The sequence below is a fragment of the Rattus norvegicus genome, chromosome 10 (assembly GCF_021556685.1).
Source record: "Rattus norvegicus strain SHRSP/BbbUtx chromosome 10, alternate assembly SHRSP_T2T, whole genome shotgun sequence".
In the NCBI taxonomy this organism is placed as follows: Eukaryota; Metazoa; Chordata; class Mammalia; order Rodentia; family Muridae; genus Rattus; species Rattus norvegicus.
In genome coordinates, this window is record NC_141543.1 from 65,676,564 (window position 1) to 65,692,619 (window position 16,056).

The 16,056-nt window shown below is 47.6% G+C and overlaps 1 protein-coding gene and 2 long non-coding RNA genes across 7 annotated transcripts in view; 1 reads left to right on the forward strand and 2 right to left on the reverse strand.

Moving 5' to 3' along the window:
• Sgsm2 (small G protein signaling modulator 2) overlaps positions 1 to 16,056 on the reverse strand; it is a 42,222-nt gene that overhangs the window by 19,636 nt on the left and 6,530 nt on the right. For all 5 annotated transcript variants that reach the window (XR_015630599.1, NM_001107020.2, NM_001440116.1 and 2 more), the window contains 2 exon segments: positions 456 to 618; positions 33 to 194 (listed from right to left, as the gene is read on the reverse strand). Coding sequence is in view for 4 of the 5 variants with exons in the window: in NM_001107020.2 (NP_001100490.1) it covers positions 33 to 194; positions 456 to 618 (325 nt within the window). In the remaining variant the exon portion in view is untranslated.
• LOC148002962 (uncharacterized) lies at positions 2,626 to 4,818 on the reverse strand. The gene is made up of 2 exons (XR_015631793.1): positions 4,643 to 4,818; positions 2,626 to 2,955 (listed from the first exon to the last, which is right to left on the reverse strand). It is a non-coding gene; the product is annotated as an uncharacterized LOC148002962 (long non-coding RNA).
• LOC148002963 (uncharacterized) lies at positions 6,237 to 15,863 on the forward strand. Its single transcript, XR_015631794.1, has 4 exons — positions 6,237 to 6,307; positions 10,653 to 10,780; positions 14,356 to 14,538; positions 15,535 to 15,863. It is a non-coding gene; the product is annotated as an uncharacterized LOC148002963 (long non-coding RNA).

A 16,056-nucleotide genomic window follows, 5' to 3' on the forward strand; every position in this document is an offset into this window, starting at 1 on the left:
AAGGAAAGGACAAATGGGGGGTGGGTAGTCACCTGCAGTTTTCGGCCAGGTATTGTACAACCCTGTCCAGAACTTTCTCCATGAGTGCTGTGCGTACCCATATGTGTTTCAAGGCCTGTGGGCTGAGAGCTGTGGTCTTCCCACTGCTTGAACCTTGTTTCCGAAGGGCTTCTTGGCTGCCTCCCGAGGGTCTCCTGCCATGAGAAGGGAAAGCTTCAGGTTTGGAAGAACAGGCCAGGCTTGGAGGCACTAAAGTGAGAGCTGGAGCTCAGGGTGCCTGGGCTGGGAGAAGGAACTGAAGGAGGGAGACCAGATACAGATGGGAACTGCGAAGGGCTAGCCGATTCTCAGGCTGGCCCCTCACAGAAAGCTACCTTTAGGCAGGCTGTCTTGACAACAGTAAATGCCAAAGAGAGAGCAAAAAGGATGCTGGGCGGGGTTGGCTTGGGCCTTACCTGCCCTCTGCCTGTTGCTGCAGCTCCTGAACCTTGTGGCAGATATCTCCAGCCACGGGACATGTCTTCCCCACTTTTGTGAACAGGGCCGCCATCTTGTCACTTCGCAGAAAGCCCGCAGCACGGCGCCTTAGCTGATGTAGGAGGCAAGCCTCCACAGCACCTGAGTCATGGAGTAAAACAGGGTCGAGGCCTAGAGGTCAGCTGCCTGCCTTACCCAGCCTCTCAGAGCCCTGCTGAAGGATGAGTCCTCCTGAGAGCTGGCAGAGGCAGCGCACAGCTGTTAGCACCAGGAAGGAATGATGACAGAAGCCCAAACACCATGCCCCGTCCCGTTTGCTCATACCATGGCCTCTGAATTTCTTCTGGTAAACTCAGGTAAACTACTAACCCATTGAAGGAAGGAGAGATTCCCTCTCGCCTTGAAACTACAGCATGCCTGTAGACAGGCAGTGACCAGGGCAAGTCCAGAATTGGGCTGGAATGAGGGGAAGGCTGGAGAAGTATGTCCTGACCTCCTACCAAATATTTCCATCTTGTCCTTCTGCCCCCAGGCCCATGGTGGACTTGTGAGAGCTGTCATGGGCCAAGCCGCTCCTCTCCCTTGCCTGGCGCACATACACCTCCTGAATGCAGTGTCACCTCAGTGGGCTGAGGAGCAAAGCTGCTCACCAGGGCTGACACAAGTATCTGCCTGACCACAAGGACAGAGACAAGACAGCACCTATAGAGGAGGGGCAGCAGTCCTTCTGGAGAGCATGGTGACATGGTTGCTAAGGAACAAGACTCTGAAGAAGCTGAAATATTGATGAAGCCTCTGCAGAGATCAGCCTGACAGTAGCCTCTCGATTATTTATGAGCACAGCAGCTGAGAGTGAGATTTCTCCTTCTGCATTGCACCAGGAGGGCCTCCCTGACTTCATTCATGCTTTCAGAGGCCACGCCTAATCTCTTTCTGGATCCTGCTTACCCTGAGACCCCACAGAAAGAAAGAAAGGCTTGGCAGGGAGAAGCAGAGTTGGCCTTGGCATATACAGATCCCAAGAACACTGGTGCACATGTGTGGTAGAGTGCCTAGAGACCAGCAGAAACAGTGTAGGGACAGGGAGGTAGGCAGCCCAGGATGTAAGACTGGTCTAGTGACTCCGTGCTTCTGGGAAACCTGGAGAGTTCATGCTCTAAGCATTAGTTTTGCTACCTCTGTGTTGGGGGAGACTTTTTTTTTTTTTTGGTTCTTTTTTTTTTTTTTTTCCACTGAGCTAAATCCCCAGCCCCGGGGAGACTTTTTTTAAAGGTTTATATATTTATTTCATGTATGTGGGTACACTGTCGCTGTCTTCAGACACACCAGAAGAGGGCGTCAGATCTTTAACCTATAATGTCACTTTTTTTTTTGGGGGGTTCTTCTTTTTTCCGGAGCTGGGGACCGAACCCAGGGCCTTGCGCTTCCTAGGCAAGCGCTCTACCACTGAGCTAAATCCCCAACCCCTATAATGTCACATTTGATGGCATGTGAAACCCCTTGCTTACCCAGGCTCTGACTCTGGGGAGGCACAAGGCCCTTACCCTTCCTGTTTAAAGATTTATTTATTTTATTTATGAGTACACTGTTGCTGTCTTCAGACACACCAGAAGAGGACATCAGATCTCATTACAGATGGTTGTGAGCCACCATGTGGTTGCTGGGATTTGAACTCAGGACCTCTGGAAGAGCAGTCGGTGCTCTTAACCTCTGAGCCATCTCTCCAGCCACCACCCTCCCTGTTTAAAGACTGTTTGATAGTCAGTCAGCAAAAGCCAATGTGGTAGAACCTGCATGCATCAGAGGATTATGGGCCACTCCACAGGTGGGCAAAGTGATGTTTGTTTTCTTTGGTATAGGAAAGCAGAGGCCCTGTCAAGTTTGTTTCTTTTTCTCTTCCTTTCTCTTTTTCTCTTCCTTTCTTTTTCTTTTTGGAGTTGTTTTCTAGACTAGGCTGAACGCTGTTCTTCTGACTCCCTTGTGCTCAGAGATGGGTACAGGCACACTGAGAATGCCTGGCTTGTTACACAGGGCTGCAATCCAAACTCTAGGCCTCGTGACTGCACACCAAGTGCTCCTAACTGCTTGAGCCCTCTATCCAGCCCCAAGATAGCTTCGACTAGCACAGTCAGGATATGAAACATGGACTCAGGAAGTAACTACTAATTTATTTTAAAGGCAAAGTCTCATCAAGCCCAAACATCTCAAATTTGCTATGTAGCACAGTCTGGCTTTGAACTCTTGAGAACTTCCTGTTCTCTGAGGGGCTGGTGTGGTCCTGGAGTGTCCAGCTGAGTGATGCGCTTGTCAGTCTTTCAATCTGGGGCTGCTGCAGATCTCTGTTTGTGGGAGGGTGGTCCACCATTTCTGATGTTGAATCCTCAACGGATAGAGAAAAGAAACCACACTGAACAAAGCCAGAGTGGCAGCAGGTGGCAGCAGCCCTGAGGGAATCATGATCCTCAATGATGTGACTCACTGCAAAGGTAATGAGTCATTAGGCTTCCCACCTTCCCCCAGCCACTGCAAAGGAGCTGGGCTGGGATCTGGGGAGTAGCCACCCGTTTGGCCTCACCTGCCCTGCCAGCAGCCTCTCAGCACAGAAACAGGTTCTCCTGAGAGCCAGCAGAGGCAGGACTCAGCAATTATCACAAGGAGGGATTGCTGGGGGAAGCCCACACATCACTCCCAACACCGCTAGTTCACACCACCACTCCTGGGACATTCGGGCAGAGCGCCAAGCTGTGTCTACAGAAGGAGGAATCCCTCTCACCCTGCCGGTCTTCAGGGACCTGTGAGGCCAGGCGTTCTTGGCCTAGTTCCACAGCCTCCCTCAGCAGCAATTCCCAAAACCACAGGTTCCTTCCCTGTCCCCACTGCAGAGATGAGAGTGTGATTGTGTGCCGAATGGAGATAAAATAATAATGATCAGAAAAAAGAACTGCTGCCTGAAGGGGCTGGCGGATGGGCTTCTTGGGCTCCAAAAATACATTAAAATTATGTATATTATACATGTATATTTATGTGAATCTCTGTTATGTTGCAATGCTCAAGTGCCCTCCTGCCCATGGGAAAGATTCGATGGCTTTCAACTTCTAAAAGAGGGTTCAGATTGTAAAAAGATTAAGAACCTTTGTTCTGCTTAATCATGCCCAACATGGTGGTACATGCTTTAATCCCAACATTCATGATGCCAAGGCAGAAGGCTGGAGAGATGGCTCAGTGGTTAAGAGCACTGACTGCTCTTTCAGAGGTCCTGAGTTCAATTCCCAGCAACTACATGGTTGGTCACAACCATCTGTAAAGGGATCCCATGCCGTCTTCTGGTGTGTCTGAAGACAGCTGCAGTGTACGCATATAGACAAAAATAAATAAATGTTTAAAAAAAAAAAGGCAAAAATCTCTGACTAAAGGCCAGCCTGGTCTACATACTGAGTTCAAGGCCAATCAGGGTTCAGTAGCAAGAATGTGTCTCCAAAAAACAATTTTTTACACTTATTTACTGTGTGTGGAGGTCAGAGGACAAGAATCAGACTCAAACTTGGGAGCAAGTATCTTTACCTACTGAGCCATTTTGCTGGTCCCATGCTCTGAGACATTTGAGTTGAGACAAAACCCAAACACGATCCTAACTTGTTTTGAATTTGTTCCCAGAGAAGGCCTTTTACAGACAGAGTGGGCACTATGAAGTCTCATTCCTCAGGGCAAGTCCAGGTAAAGACCTGTGTGACTTCATCATACCCAAGGACTCCAGGCAACTCCAGGTTCTCACTGCCTGAAACCTGCCACCAGAGTACTACACTGTTGCAGAGGCTATGCAGGTAACCACAGAACTAAAGCACCAAGATGTAAGTCCATTCCCCTGCAAAGTGAGCTGTCTGAGCTCTGGGCATTCAGCCATGGAGGTTGCAGGACTCTCTGTCTCAGTGAATTTTGTACCGTGTGGATTTGCCATAAGGTGGCAACCCTGACATCTTTTGGTTTATTTCATATGAGAAAAACATGTACTAGTCAATAAATCTCAACATAGAAAGGCTTGGACAAATACATTAAAACAGAGTTAGAAAAACAACCTACATAAAAAATTGCAAAATGAAAAAAGGACAGAAGCAGAGTTAGAGAGACAGGACTTAACAAGCATGACCCCCTCACTGCCTATCTTTACCTTCTGGTGCCTCTTAGGGCTTGGTCAAATGATCCCAGAGAACCTTCTCCACTGTCATCCATCCCATCACACTGACAGGAAAGCTCAGAGAGGCAGAAGCATGGCTAAATTTAACTCTAGCCCCTTGCTGTGAACACTCACAGAAGACTGATAAACTGTTCCTCCCACGGAAAGCTGACAACCACTGGCCAGCCCAGCCTGAGGGCCTCCTCCCGCTCTACAAAGTTATGGAGATTAGCAAATGCTTCCGGGGGCTGGAGAACACAGTGCTGATGAAGCCTACCAGCCTTGGTCTCAACCGGATCACCCATTCAAATGATCATTTAGAGTGGAGACATTGGGTCAGATCTGCTGGCACCAGCCTGTAATGTCTGCTACCTAGGAGACTAAGGCAGGAGGGTTGAAAGTTTACCCTGCCTGGGCTACAATGTAGAATGGAAAATTTGAGGGACAAAGAAGAGAGATACTGGAAGTTAGGTATACTGCTACAATGTTGCTAGTGGGAGGGTTAGTGACATCATTCCTATTTAGCAGTTTAGTATTTTCAGTCAAAGATGTAGAAAACTTTGACCCAGCAATCCCTCTTCTGGGATTTTTTTTCCTACTGGTGTAAGCGCACAATTAGTTGTAATAGTAAAGAACTGGAAACCACCCATGTGTCCATAGACAGGGATCAGGCTAACTAGATATGGTTTGTTCACCCAGGAGAGTAGTGTTCAGCTCTAAGAAGCAATGAGATGTTCTCTAGGAGCTTAGGGGAAACTTCCAAAAGCAAGGTTCAGGATGGTATCACTGCATGGCACCTTCTGCCTACAAAAAGGGTGAGCAGAGCCAGGTGTGGTGGCTCAAGCCTGTAAGTTTAGTACTTAGGAGGCAGGGTAACTGACATAAGTTCAAGGCCAGCCTGGGCTGTACAGTGAGTTTCTGTGTGAATCATTTTAAAATAAAGGAGGTGGGATAATACAGGTCACATATTCTTGTTGTTCCGAGGCAGGCTCTCATGTAGACTAGATGTCCTTAAGCTGCTCCGAGGCAGGCGCTCATGTAGACTAGATGTCCTTAAGCTGCTCCGAGGCAGGCGCTCATGTAGACTAGATGTCCTTAAGCTGCTCCGAGGCAGGCGCTCATGTAGACTAGATGTCCTTAAGCTGCTGATCCTCTGCTTCTACCTCCCAAGTGGTGAATTACAGGTGTGCGCCACCATGTTTAACCACACCATGTTTATTGGGATTTAAAAACAGTAACAACGAGCTGGAGCGATGGCTCAGTCATTAAAGGCTGGGCTCACAACCAAAACCAATAACAACCCTCTAGATGGGCACACAAGCAAAGGTGCTGTGTGTGTGTGCGCGAGTGTGCGTGAACGCTGCAGGGAGGGAAGGGGGTGCTCCTTTCATATAGCTTTGATTTTAGAAGCAGGTAAATGAATTACCAGCTTAAGATGATAATATCATCTTAATAATAATTGAGTAGGTGACCACCAACGGTTCCTAATGTGAGGTGATGCTGGAGACCTTCTGTAGTCTAGAACAGAATCAACCTTAGAATGGTTACTCTGTCCATAGAACCTACCCACTCTTACCCTAGCTCCTGCAGCAAATGAGGTCTTCTAAATGGTTTACTTCCTCGCGCTTAGCCACCAGTACCTGCTTAGAGCTGCAGCAGGTAACCTGAGCTTGGCAGAGAAATGATTCTAAGTGCTACGACAGGCCTGAGACTCAGGGGCTCACAAGAATGAACCGAAGCTAATACAGTGGTTGGGAAGGGTCCTCAGAGACAAGGAAGATGTCTACTGGTCCACCTTGTGTCTCAGCCGCACATTATTTACGTCTCTGTGTAGCTCCTGGCAACTGTGGGACTTACTAGATGGTGTTCAGAGGACTACCCAGTTGGGCTAGTAGAGGGGTCCAGCACTCACAATTAGCATAGCATGGCAGGAAGCTGGCCCAAGGACCAGGAGGAGTTGAGGATGGGAGGAAGGCAAGAGTGAAGAGAAGCAGGCACACCACCTCTGGCTCAGTTTCACCTTTTCTCCCCAGTGCCATCTGTGCAGTGGGAGTTGGGTTGTAGTTGCCATGGAGAACCTGAGGGAGGAAAGTGTGGGTGGAGCAGTCATCCACAACCTGGTCCTGGAGCTGTGGGGGCAACACCCAGAACAATTTTGTGGTTCTGGTTCAGGCCTGTGAATAGTGGAGAGGAGACAGGAGGAGCTGTCTGGCTGGGAGGGGAGGGGAGGAGAGGAGGAAGCTCATAGTGGAACTCTGGAATTGCCCAAGTTAGAGCTTTGCTGCAGGTGAAGGAGGAACAGAAAGGCTACCTACCCCCAGGCACCTGGGCCTCTCTCCTTCCCACCCCTTAGATCTTGGATTGCCTATTTCTGCCCTGGGTTTGGTAATGGCTGCCTATGCTCATAGTGAATACTCCCACTCTACTTGGAACACATTTTCTCTCAGCTTGCAAGGTGATACTAACTTTACTTAAACTCTGGGGCCCTCAGCATTGCTCAACTCCCCAAATAAGAAAGCAACATTCCCCTATAGATTTGATGTAGAGGAGAAGGAACTGGCCCGGCTTTCTGGAGTCGAGGTGAGAGAAATGAGAGCCAGGCCACACATATGTGCACATCCCAGGTTATCCTTCTCCTTAAACATCATTTGGTTGAGAGAGATTTCAGACTTCTGAAGAGATGGTTTGTGGTTAAAAGGGAGATTTCAAGCATACACAAAAGTAAGGATCCCCTATAGACCCACTGCCCAATTTAAATAGTTAACAGGTATCAGTTAAATTTCATTTCAGCTAAACCACATGTACCCAACCTTTTCCTATCTTTGGATTATTATTATAATTTTATTTATCTTTTTTTATTTATTGAGATAGGGTATTTACTTAGTTACTTAGGGGTTCTCTGTGCTATCCTAGCTGACTGTCCTGGAATTCCCTCTGTGGACCAGGCTGGCCTCGAACTCAGAGAGATCCACCTGCCTCTGCCTCCTGAGTGCTGGTATTAAAGGCATGCACCACCACTCCCAGCTCTATCTTTGGGTTATTTGAGGTAACTTTTAGACATTTGACCCACATATATATATACCTTTACTGAACAATAATACTTTTTTCCTTTTTTTGGAGTCAAAGTCTTGCTATATTACTCTGGCTAATCTAGGAACTCATGTTGGCCAGGATGGCCTCAAATTTACAGTCGTCCCCCTGTTTATACTGCTCCAGTCTGGGACTAAAGCCATGTGCCACTACCACCTGTCTTTAAAATGTTTTAAAACACTTTTTAAATGTGTGTTTGCGTTCAGACTCATATGTGTGCCAACATATACATGTACTTACTACCTACCATATGGAGCCAGAGGCAGTGGGGGTGGTCATTTCTCTCCCTCTACCATGTGGGTTATGGGGATAGAATCCAGGTCATGAGGTTTGGCAGAGAGCAGTTTTAGCCAGTAGGCCATCTTCCTGACCAGAGCTGAAAAGCTACCTGGACACCATGCTACATGCTTTGCTTACATGGCTCTTTTGAGCTTTTCATCTCCAGAGCTTGAGCACTGAGCTGACCACCTCTAGCCCTGAGTAGCTTTTCCAATGCTGTAATTTACCTTCTGGAGGCAGGCTCAGAAAGGAAAATGAGTACCTAACTGGCTATGGGTTAGACATGAACAGCATGCAAACCTTGGTCTATCTGACTCCAAAGACTCGGCACCGGACCAAACTGCATGACCTTGGCTATGCCCTAGCACATGGGGAAGGAAAACAGTTGCTTTGGACATTGCCTTCCTTCCTGACCATAGCTGAAAAGCTTTCTGACTTGTTCATTTCTGGATGGAAAGCAAAAGATAGATAGTCTGGGAATAAGCTAGTCATTGGATGCAGGAGGGAAAGAGTCGCTTTTGCTGAAAAGAGTCAGGTTAGCTGGCAACTGCCTCGAGTCTGAATCACAAAATGTGCAGAAGCATCTCTGGCTGCAGTATCCCAGGTGGGATGTAACTGCCTGCAGCACCGGCTGCTCTCCCGGCTTATTAGTATCTCTTTGCCATTCCCTGGAGGAGCTCACGGCAGGGAAGACCTAACTGGCTAATGAAAGCTGCTTAGCAACAGGGAGCTGGTTAATAAAGCCCTGCGTTATTCCCGGTTCCAGGCTCCACCCCCACCTCCCATTACAACTCAGCCTCAAGCAACCCTCAGGTCGACCCAGGAAAGCTTCGGGTTGAGAAGGCTGGCCCAGCCCTACCCACAATGCCTAGCAACTGGTTGTGAAAATTGCTCTTGAAAGTCAGAATCCTCTCTCAGCCACCTAAGGTTAAGATCCACAGGGCTGAGGGTGGAGCTCTGCCTCAGGATCAAGGTTCAATCCCCAGCTACACACACACACACACACACACACACACACACACACACACACACACCCAAAAACCAGAAAAAATTCAACCTAGGGGCCAGGCATAGTGGTGCATGCCTTTTATCCCAGGCAGAAGCAGGCAGATCTCTGACTTTAAAGTTAGCCTAGTCTACATATTGAGTTTCAGGCTAGCCAGAGATACTCAGTGGGGCCTAGTTTCAAAAGCAGGAATAAAACTTCACAATCCTAGTACTGAACTAGGCAGGTAGAGAAGGTCAGGTTCAGCGAAACATAGTTTCAATGGCTGGTGCTTCACTTACCTCAAACCAGTTGAAGGTAAGAGAAGAACTATGCATAGGCACATGCGTTATTATTTCAGATGCAAGTTCTGGGCGCAACTTGAGATAATTGGATGTTTACTGCTGACTCTGAGTGCTCTGTTTATACATGCTAATAGCACCTTCCGTCCACCAAGGAAGGAGGTGGTGGGAGACACCAGTCAATGGGGGTAAACGCTGGGAGGTGGAAGGGATGTTGACAAAGCCACAGAGAAAGTGCAGGGTTGGGGATTTAGCTCAGTGGTAGAGCGCTTGCCTAGGAAGCCCAAGGCCCTGGGCTCGTCCCCAGCTCCAGAAAAAAAAAAAAGAACAAAAAAAAAAAAAAAAAAAAAAGAGAAAGTGCAAACATAAAGCCTTTAACTTCATTCAACTAGAGATTGGACCCAGAATCTCAGACAGCTAAGCAAGTATTCTCTGAGCTCCACCCCAACAGGAAGTCTTTGTCTGTTTTGAGAGAGAGTTTCTCTGTATATCCTAGCTGTCCTGGAACTCAGAGAAGCCTGCCCGCACCTACCTCCTGAGTGCTGGGACTAAAGGCATGTGCCACCACCTGGCTTTACAGTGGTTTTTTTTTTTTGGTTCTTTTTTTCGGAGCTGGGGACCGAACCCAGGGCCTTGCGATTCCTAGGCAAGCGCTCTACCATTGAGCTAAATCCCCAACCCCTACAGTGTTTTAAAACACTTATTTTGTGTGTGTTTGTGTGTGGACATGCATGTGTACCAACGTTCATATGTACTATCTACCATGTGGGGTCAGGGGCAGTGGGCGCAGCCATTTCTTTCCCTCTACCATGTGGGGTCTGGGATAGAACTCAGGTCATACATAAGGTTTGGCACTGAGCAGTTTTACCCACTAAGCCATCTTTCAACCATACTTTAAACTCTATTTTTTAAAAAAAGGTTTATTTATTTATTTATTTCATGTATGAGTACATTGTAGCTGTCTTCAGACACACCAGAAAAGGGCATCGGATCTCATTACAGATGGCTGTGAGCCACCGTGTGGCTGCTGGGAATTGAACTCAGGACCTTGGGAAGAGCAGTCAGTGCTCTTAACCACTGAGCCATCTCTCCAGCCCCAAACTCTATTTTAAAAATTAAAATGTGTGTGTGTGTGTCTATGCGCACACAGGTATGAAGGTCAGAGGACAGTCTAATAAGCCTGGTTCTCCCCACCTTCCTGGGGATTGAACTGGCTGTCAAGCTCACGTCTTTGAGCAGTAAGTGCTTTGCTTTTACTTGCTGAGCCATCTCTATACTCCTTCTCTTTAAAAAGATTATTCTCTTTAATTATATGCATGTGTGTGCGTATAACATGTTTATGTGACAGGCCGGAAGAGGAGGTTGGATCCCTTGGAACTGCAGCTACAGAGGATTTGTGAACTCTCGCTATCTCCTGATTAGACCTCCCAAGTGCTCAGGAACAGTGTGGGCCACCACACCCTGCCTTACTTATCAGTAAGTCTTTACAGTAACAGTTGAAACTTTAAAGACCAGGCTAGAGGAGCTCAGTGACAGAGTGCCGACATGTGCAATTCTCAGTACCTCACACAACCTCCACCCCTAACCCCAGAAAACCACAAAGCAAGGGCCAGCTATGGTCTTGCAAAAGCAAACCTGACAAAACTTGGAAGGCAAAAAGGGGATGTCAAAGGTTTTTTTTTTTTTTTTTTTTTCCTGTGATGGTGGTTTTGAGTTCATTTGCCAAGCTCCATCCTAGCCTATCATGACAGATAAATTGGAGGGACGGAAGCTCTGGTATGGGGTACAGGGGTGGCCCCGAGCAGCATAGCCACAAAGCTTGGCAGGAGAGACAGCACCTGGGCAAGACCTTTCCCTAGATTTCTTGCCCTTACAAGGGGTCCATGTAGCCCAGGCTGGCCTCCAAACCTCTCTATAACTGAGGTTAGCCTTGAACGCCTGGTGTTCCTTCCTCCACTTGAGCAGATGCTGGGATCTGTAGGCATATTTCACATATCCATCTTAACAAGGAAGGTGTCTATGTGTAGGGCCTGAGTGGCTTCTGGACAGATGGGTTTAGAAACCACAGCACTTTAAACAAATGTACCTTTCTTTGATGGTCTTGTGACGCCTGCCCCAGAGTCCCACTCTGAGCCTTGAGTATCAGGAGTCAAAGTCTGGTCATAACTTTGTTAGGTCTGCCCACAGCCAGGTTTTAATACAGAAAGTCTTTGGTTCCATTTGGTTCTCTTGGAAGGTTTTATTTCCTGCTCAAATATATGCACCCTGAATTTTTAAAAATAATTTTTTTAGATTAATTTATTTTTATTTTGTGCAGTGGTGTTTTGCCTACATGTAAGTCTGTGTGAGGATGTCACATCACCTGGAACTAGAGTTAAAAAGAGTTGTGCGCTGCCATGTGGGTGCTGGGAATGGAACCCAGGTCCATCTCTTCTACTGCAACCCTAAGAAATCTTTTTTTTTTTTTTGGTTCTTTTTTTTGGAGCTGGGGACTGAACCCAGGGCCTTGCGCTTCCTAGGTAAGCGCTCTACCACTGAGCTAAATCCCCAGCCCCAACCCTAAGAAATCTTAAGCCAAGTCCTCCTTGTCATGCTATGGACCTTAGCTCTTAAATGTGCTGGGACAGATTTTTTAACTGTAAACTGTGAGACGTAACCTCATGTGGGGTGTGTGAGGGACGTGACCTTGTATGGGGTGTGTGACTGAATGTGGGAGGGCATCACAAAACCCCTGGGAATAATAATACATGTAATGATCAATAATTAATTTAAAATCAAATATTTTGGGTTGACAAGCAGGCTCATAACCAGGCCTACCTCAGTTTGATCCGCACATTGGTTTTTATAGACAGGGTTTCTCTGTGCAGCGCTAGCTGTCCTGGAACTCACTCTGTACACCAGGCCCACCACCTGGATGGAAGGCTGATGTTTAATCTCGACCTTCTGAGGCGGGAATGTCCACCTTTAATGTGTGCCACACCTTCTGGTGGCAGCCTGTAGAGAGGCCATGGAAGAAGGAAGCTTTTGCTCTTTGCCTGTCTGCTCTCTGTATCCCTGGCAAGTCCAATCCTTCACTGACATTGGAGCCTGCTTCTTTGGGATTCTGAAGATCAGTTGAGATATCCAGCCCCATGGATAAACAACTACCAGACTCTTGGGCTTTCTGTTAATAGACAGCTATTGTTGGACCACAGCCTGTAGCCAGTCTAATAAATCCCCCCATCCCCATCCACCCAACCCCCCATCAATCCCCAAACCTCCCATCTCCCCTTCCATTCATCCATCTCACACACACACACACACACACACACACACACACACACACACACACACACACACACGCACATTCATTCTATTGGTTCTGTTTCTCTAGAGAACCCTGACTAACAGCCCTTGCCACCCTGGCACATGTGTCCCACCCACATGATAAAGGTAAATACAACCAAGCATATAATGAATCCTGGTCGTTTCTGGTGGCATTCCCAGGTGCTGCAGCCACCACTTTACTGCAGCCTTGGTTCTGAGCAGCCGTGTGCACTGTGCACACATTACATCACACCAGCAATGCTGCCTGCCGTGCCGAATTCCAGACCTAAGATTCCTGTGTGTGATGACCCTCCTTGTTTGTACTGTATAATGTTTTCTCCTCTTATAGAAACACAACAGTTTAATTACAAAGACTTCTAGTAATTTCTTCCTACCATTCCTCAGCATGTATCAAACTAGCATGTCTCTGTATTGTATTATCAGGATGTTGAATTTCATTTCTTATAAATTACACTTTTTAATATTTTGTGTATATGTGATGTTGGAGTGTGAGCACATGCACGTCAGAGCGTGTATGGGGGAATCAGAGGACAACTTCAGTCACTTCAGTCTGTCCTTCTACCAGGTTCTGAAGACTGAACTCAGGCCATAGAGTTTACATGGCAAGACTGAGTCATCTTGCCAGCTTGGAATGTTTGATTTTAAAATGGGTTATCTGAGTTGCTGATGTGAATTTCATTAAAAGTCATTAAATAAATAAGATGGGTGTGGTGGCCCATGCTGTTAGTTCCAGCATTTGGGAGGTAGAAGCCGGAAGAGACTTAGTCAGTTTGAGGCTAGCTTGGTCTTCACTGTGAGATTCAGGCCAGCTAGGGCTCCATTGTGAAGGCCTATCTCAAAAACAAACAAATAACCACCCTCCCCCACATGCATGCACGCACGCACAAATTCCAAAACTGCAAGGCAGAGAGAGAGGAAAAGAAGCCCAGATTCAGCTGGGGAGATGGCTCCCTCTGGAGTTTGCTGGCCAGCCAACCTAGCTTAATCTGTGAACTCTGGGTCTAGGTGAAGAGACCTGGTCCCCACACACAAGGTGGGTAGCCCCTGAGAACAGCATCTGAGGTTGATTCCCTGCCCTCCTCATGTACCCACACCTACAAACAACCACACCCAGAAAAACGCTAACACACCAACACACACAAAATCCCAGACTTCATGGAGCCCAGACAAAGCCGGGGCCTGAATTCCTGTGGCAACTTAATCAGGACTGGCGCTTGACACGGAGCAAGTGCTATTGGGCCACTTCAGCCCATGACACTGCTGCTTCACATCTGGGCAGCTTCTCTTACAAACATTTTGGCATTTGTGTTTGCAATAGTGACTCTGGAGACTTGAAGGCTTTGTTTTGTCTACTACAATAACTGAAATGGCTCAAAAAAAGCCTGTGCTCCTTGAGTGCGATCTGCCCCGATGAAAGAGCTCAGAGCTTTAGCTCCTGGAGGGCTGTGAGTCCCAGGCCAGCTGTGAGAGAGCTGGCCGGTGCCTCCTACCTCAACGGCCAGAATGTGGAATACTCACTGCTCTTCTCCTGCTGGCCTCCCTCCAGCCCTCTTCCCTTCATTCTCCCCTGGCTACCCACACGCAGTGCCCATGCACAAGCTGTTCTCACTATGTGGTAGCTTTCTACAGTGTGCGTTTTGACAAAGCCTAGCACTAAGCCAGAATTCTAATATGCTTCGAGGCTAATAATGACACTGGGGAGCCTTTTCTTGTCTCTCTCCCAGAGCACGTGTTCTATGAAGAAGAGGAGGAGGTAAAAGCAGGCTGCAGACGGATGCATAAGGGCATCGTATGAGAGAGCTGGGGAAACTCACCAAAAAGAGAGATGATGGGACTGCAAAGACAGCATGCCTAGCCCTGGCCTGGACACCCAAAGGAGAAGGAGACTGTCTGCTCTTGGACTCCAGGCATGCTTGCAGACATAAACTCAATCCCCACACTCAATCCCCCTCCCTTGAGGGGGAAACCACTGCTCTAGTTTGATTTATTTAACTTTTTAATTTTTGGTTTTGCGAGACATGGTTTCTCTGTCTTAGAGTCACTCTGCAGACCAAGCTGGCCTCAAACTCTGAGAAACACACTTGCCTCTGCGCCCCCCCCCCCCCCAGTGCTGGGTTAAAGGCACGTGTCATCACGCCTGGCAACACTGCTCTCATTTTAAAAGATCGTGAGGGGAAACAACAAACTAGTCACAGAGGAGCATGGCGAGCTGGTGCATGCTTGTGTCCCATGTGTGAGGCTGCAGCAGAAAGACCAAGAACTGAGAACCTGAGTGTGTTCAAGGCCAGCCAAGGACGGGTAGAATAAGAGAGGGAGGGAGGGAGGCAGAGAGAGAGAGAGAGAGAGAGAGAGAGAGAGAGAGAGAGGAGAGGGAGAGAGGAAAGAGAAAATGGAGGGGAGGATAAGGAAGAAAGAGAACATTTAAGTATTATTATGCAGAACACTACTTTTTTTAAAGACTTATTTATTTATTATATATAAGTATATTGTAGCTGTCATCAGACACACCAGAAGAGGGCATCGGATCCCATTACAGATGGTTGTGAGCCACCATGTGGTTGCTGGGATTTGAACTCAGGACCTCTGGAAGAGCAGTCAGTGCTCTTAACCGCTGAGCCATCTCTCCAGCCCCCCAGAATACTACTTTTTTTTTTTTCCCGGAGCTGGGGACCAAACCCAGGGCCTTGTGCTTCCTAGGTAAGCGCTCTACCACTGAGCTAAATCCCCAGCCCCATCAGAATACTACTTTTTAAAGCCCTGTGTCACACAGCCTCTGCTCACTGGCTGCCTCTCCCAACCACTATAACTCCCTCTAGAATTTTTTTCTTCCATAGATCTTTTATTATGTATTATTACAATATATTTTTTTCATACATTTTTTTTTCTGTCTGTCTGCCTCTTAGCAGGATTTATGTTTCTGGGACAGAGACTGTCTACCTTGTCCCTACCACCCTGCTGCACCGAGAATACTGTCTGGCGGGCTGCCGAACGAATGGGAAAGGCAGCTCTGTCTCACTGTTGCCAAAAGCAGGGCGAATGAGAGGCTCTGAGGGGCTTGATGCCAAGCCTGACAGATGACCTGTTGGTGATCCTTGGTTGACCACAGAGGAAAGAGAGACCAGACTCCCAACAACTGTCCTCTGAACCCCACACAGGTGCCATAGTCCATACGTGTGCATACATGTACCACACGAAATATAATGTAAATGCAAAATAAAAAAATAAGTCACTTCTTCCCAGTGTGTGACTACTAGCACACGCTAGGTTCCGGTACCCTTCCCACCTTACGGGGTGTTAGGGGATGGCCAAGTTTGTGGAAATCAAAGAAAACTTTGTATAGATGAAAGCTTTCTCCTACAAAGGCAGACATCTGATGCTTCCCCATCATGCAACCTAGAGGTACCACAAGAGGTTCTGGCTGTTTC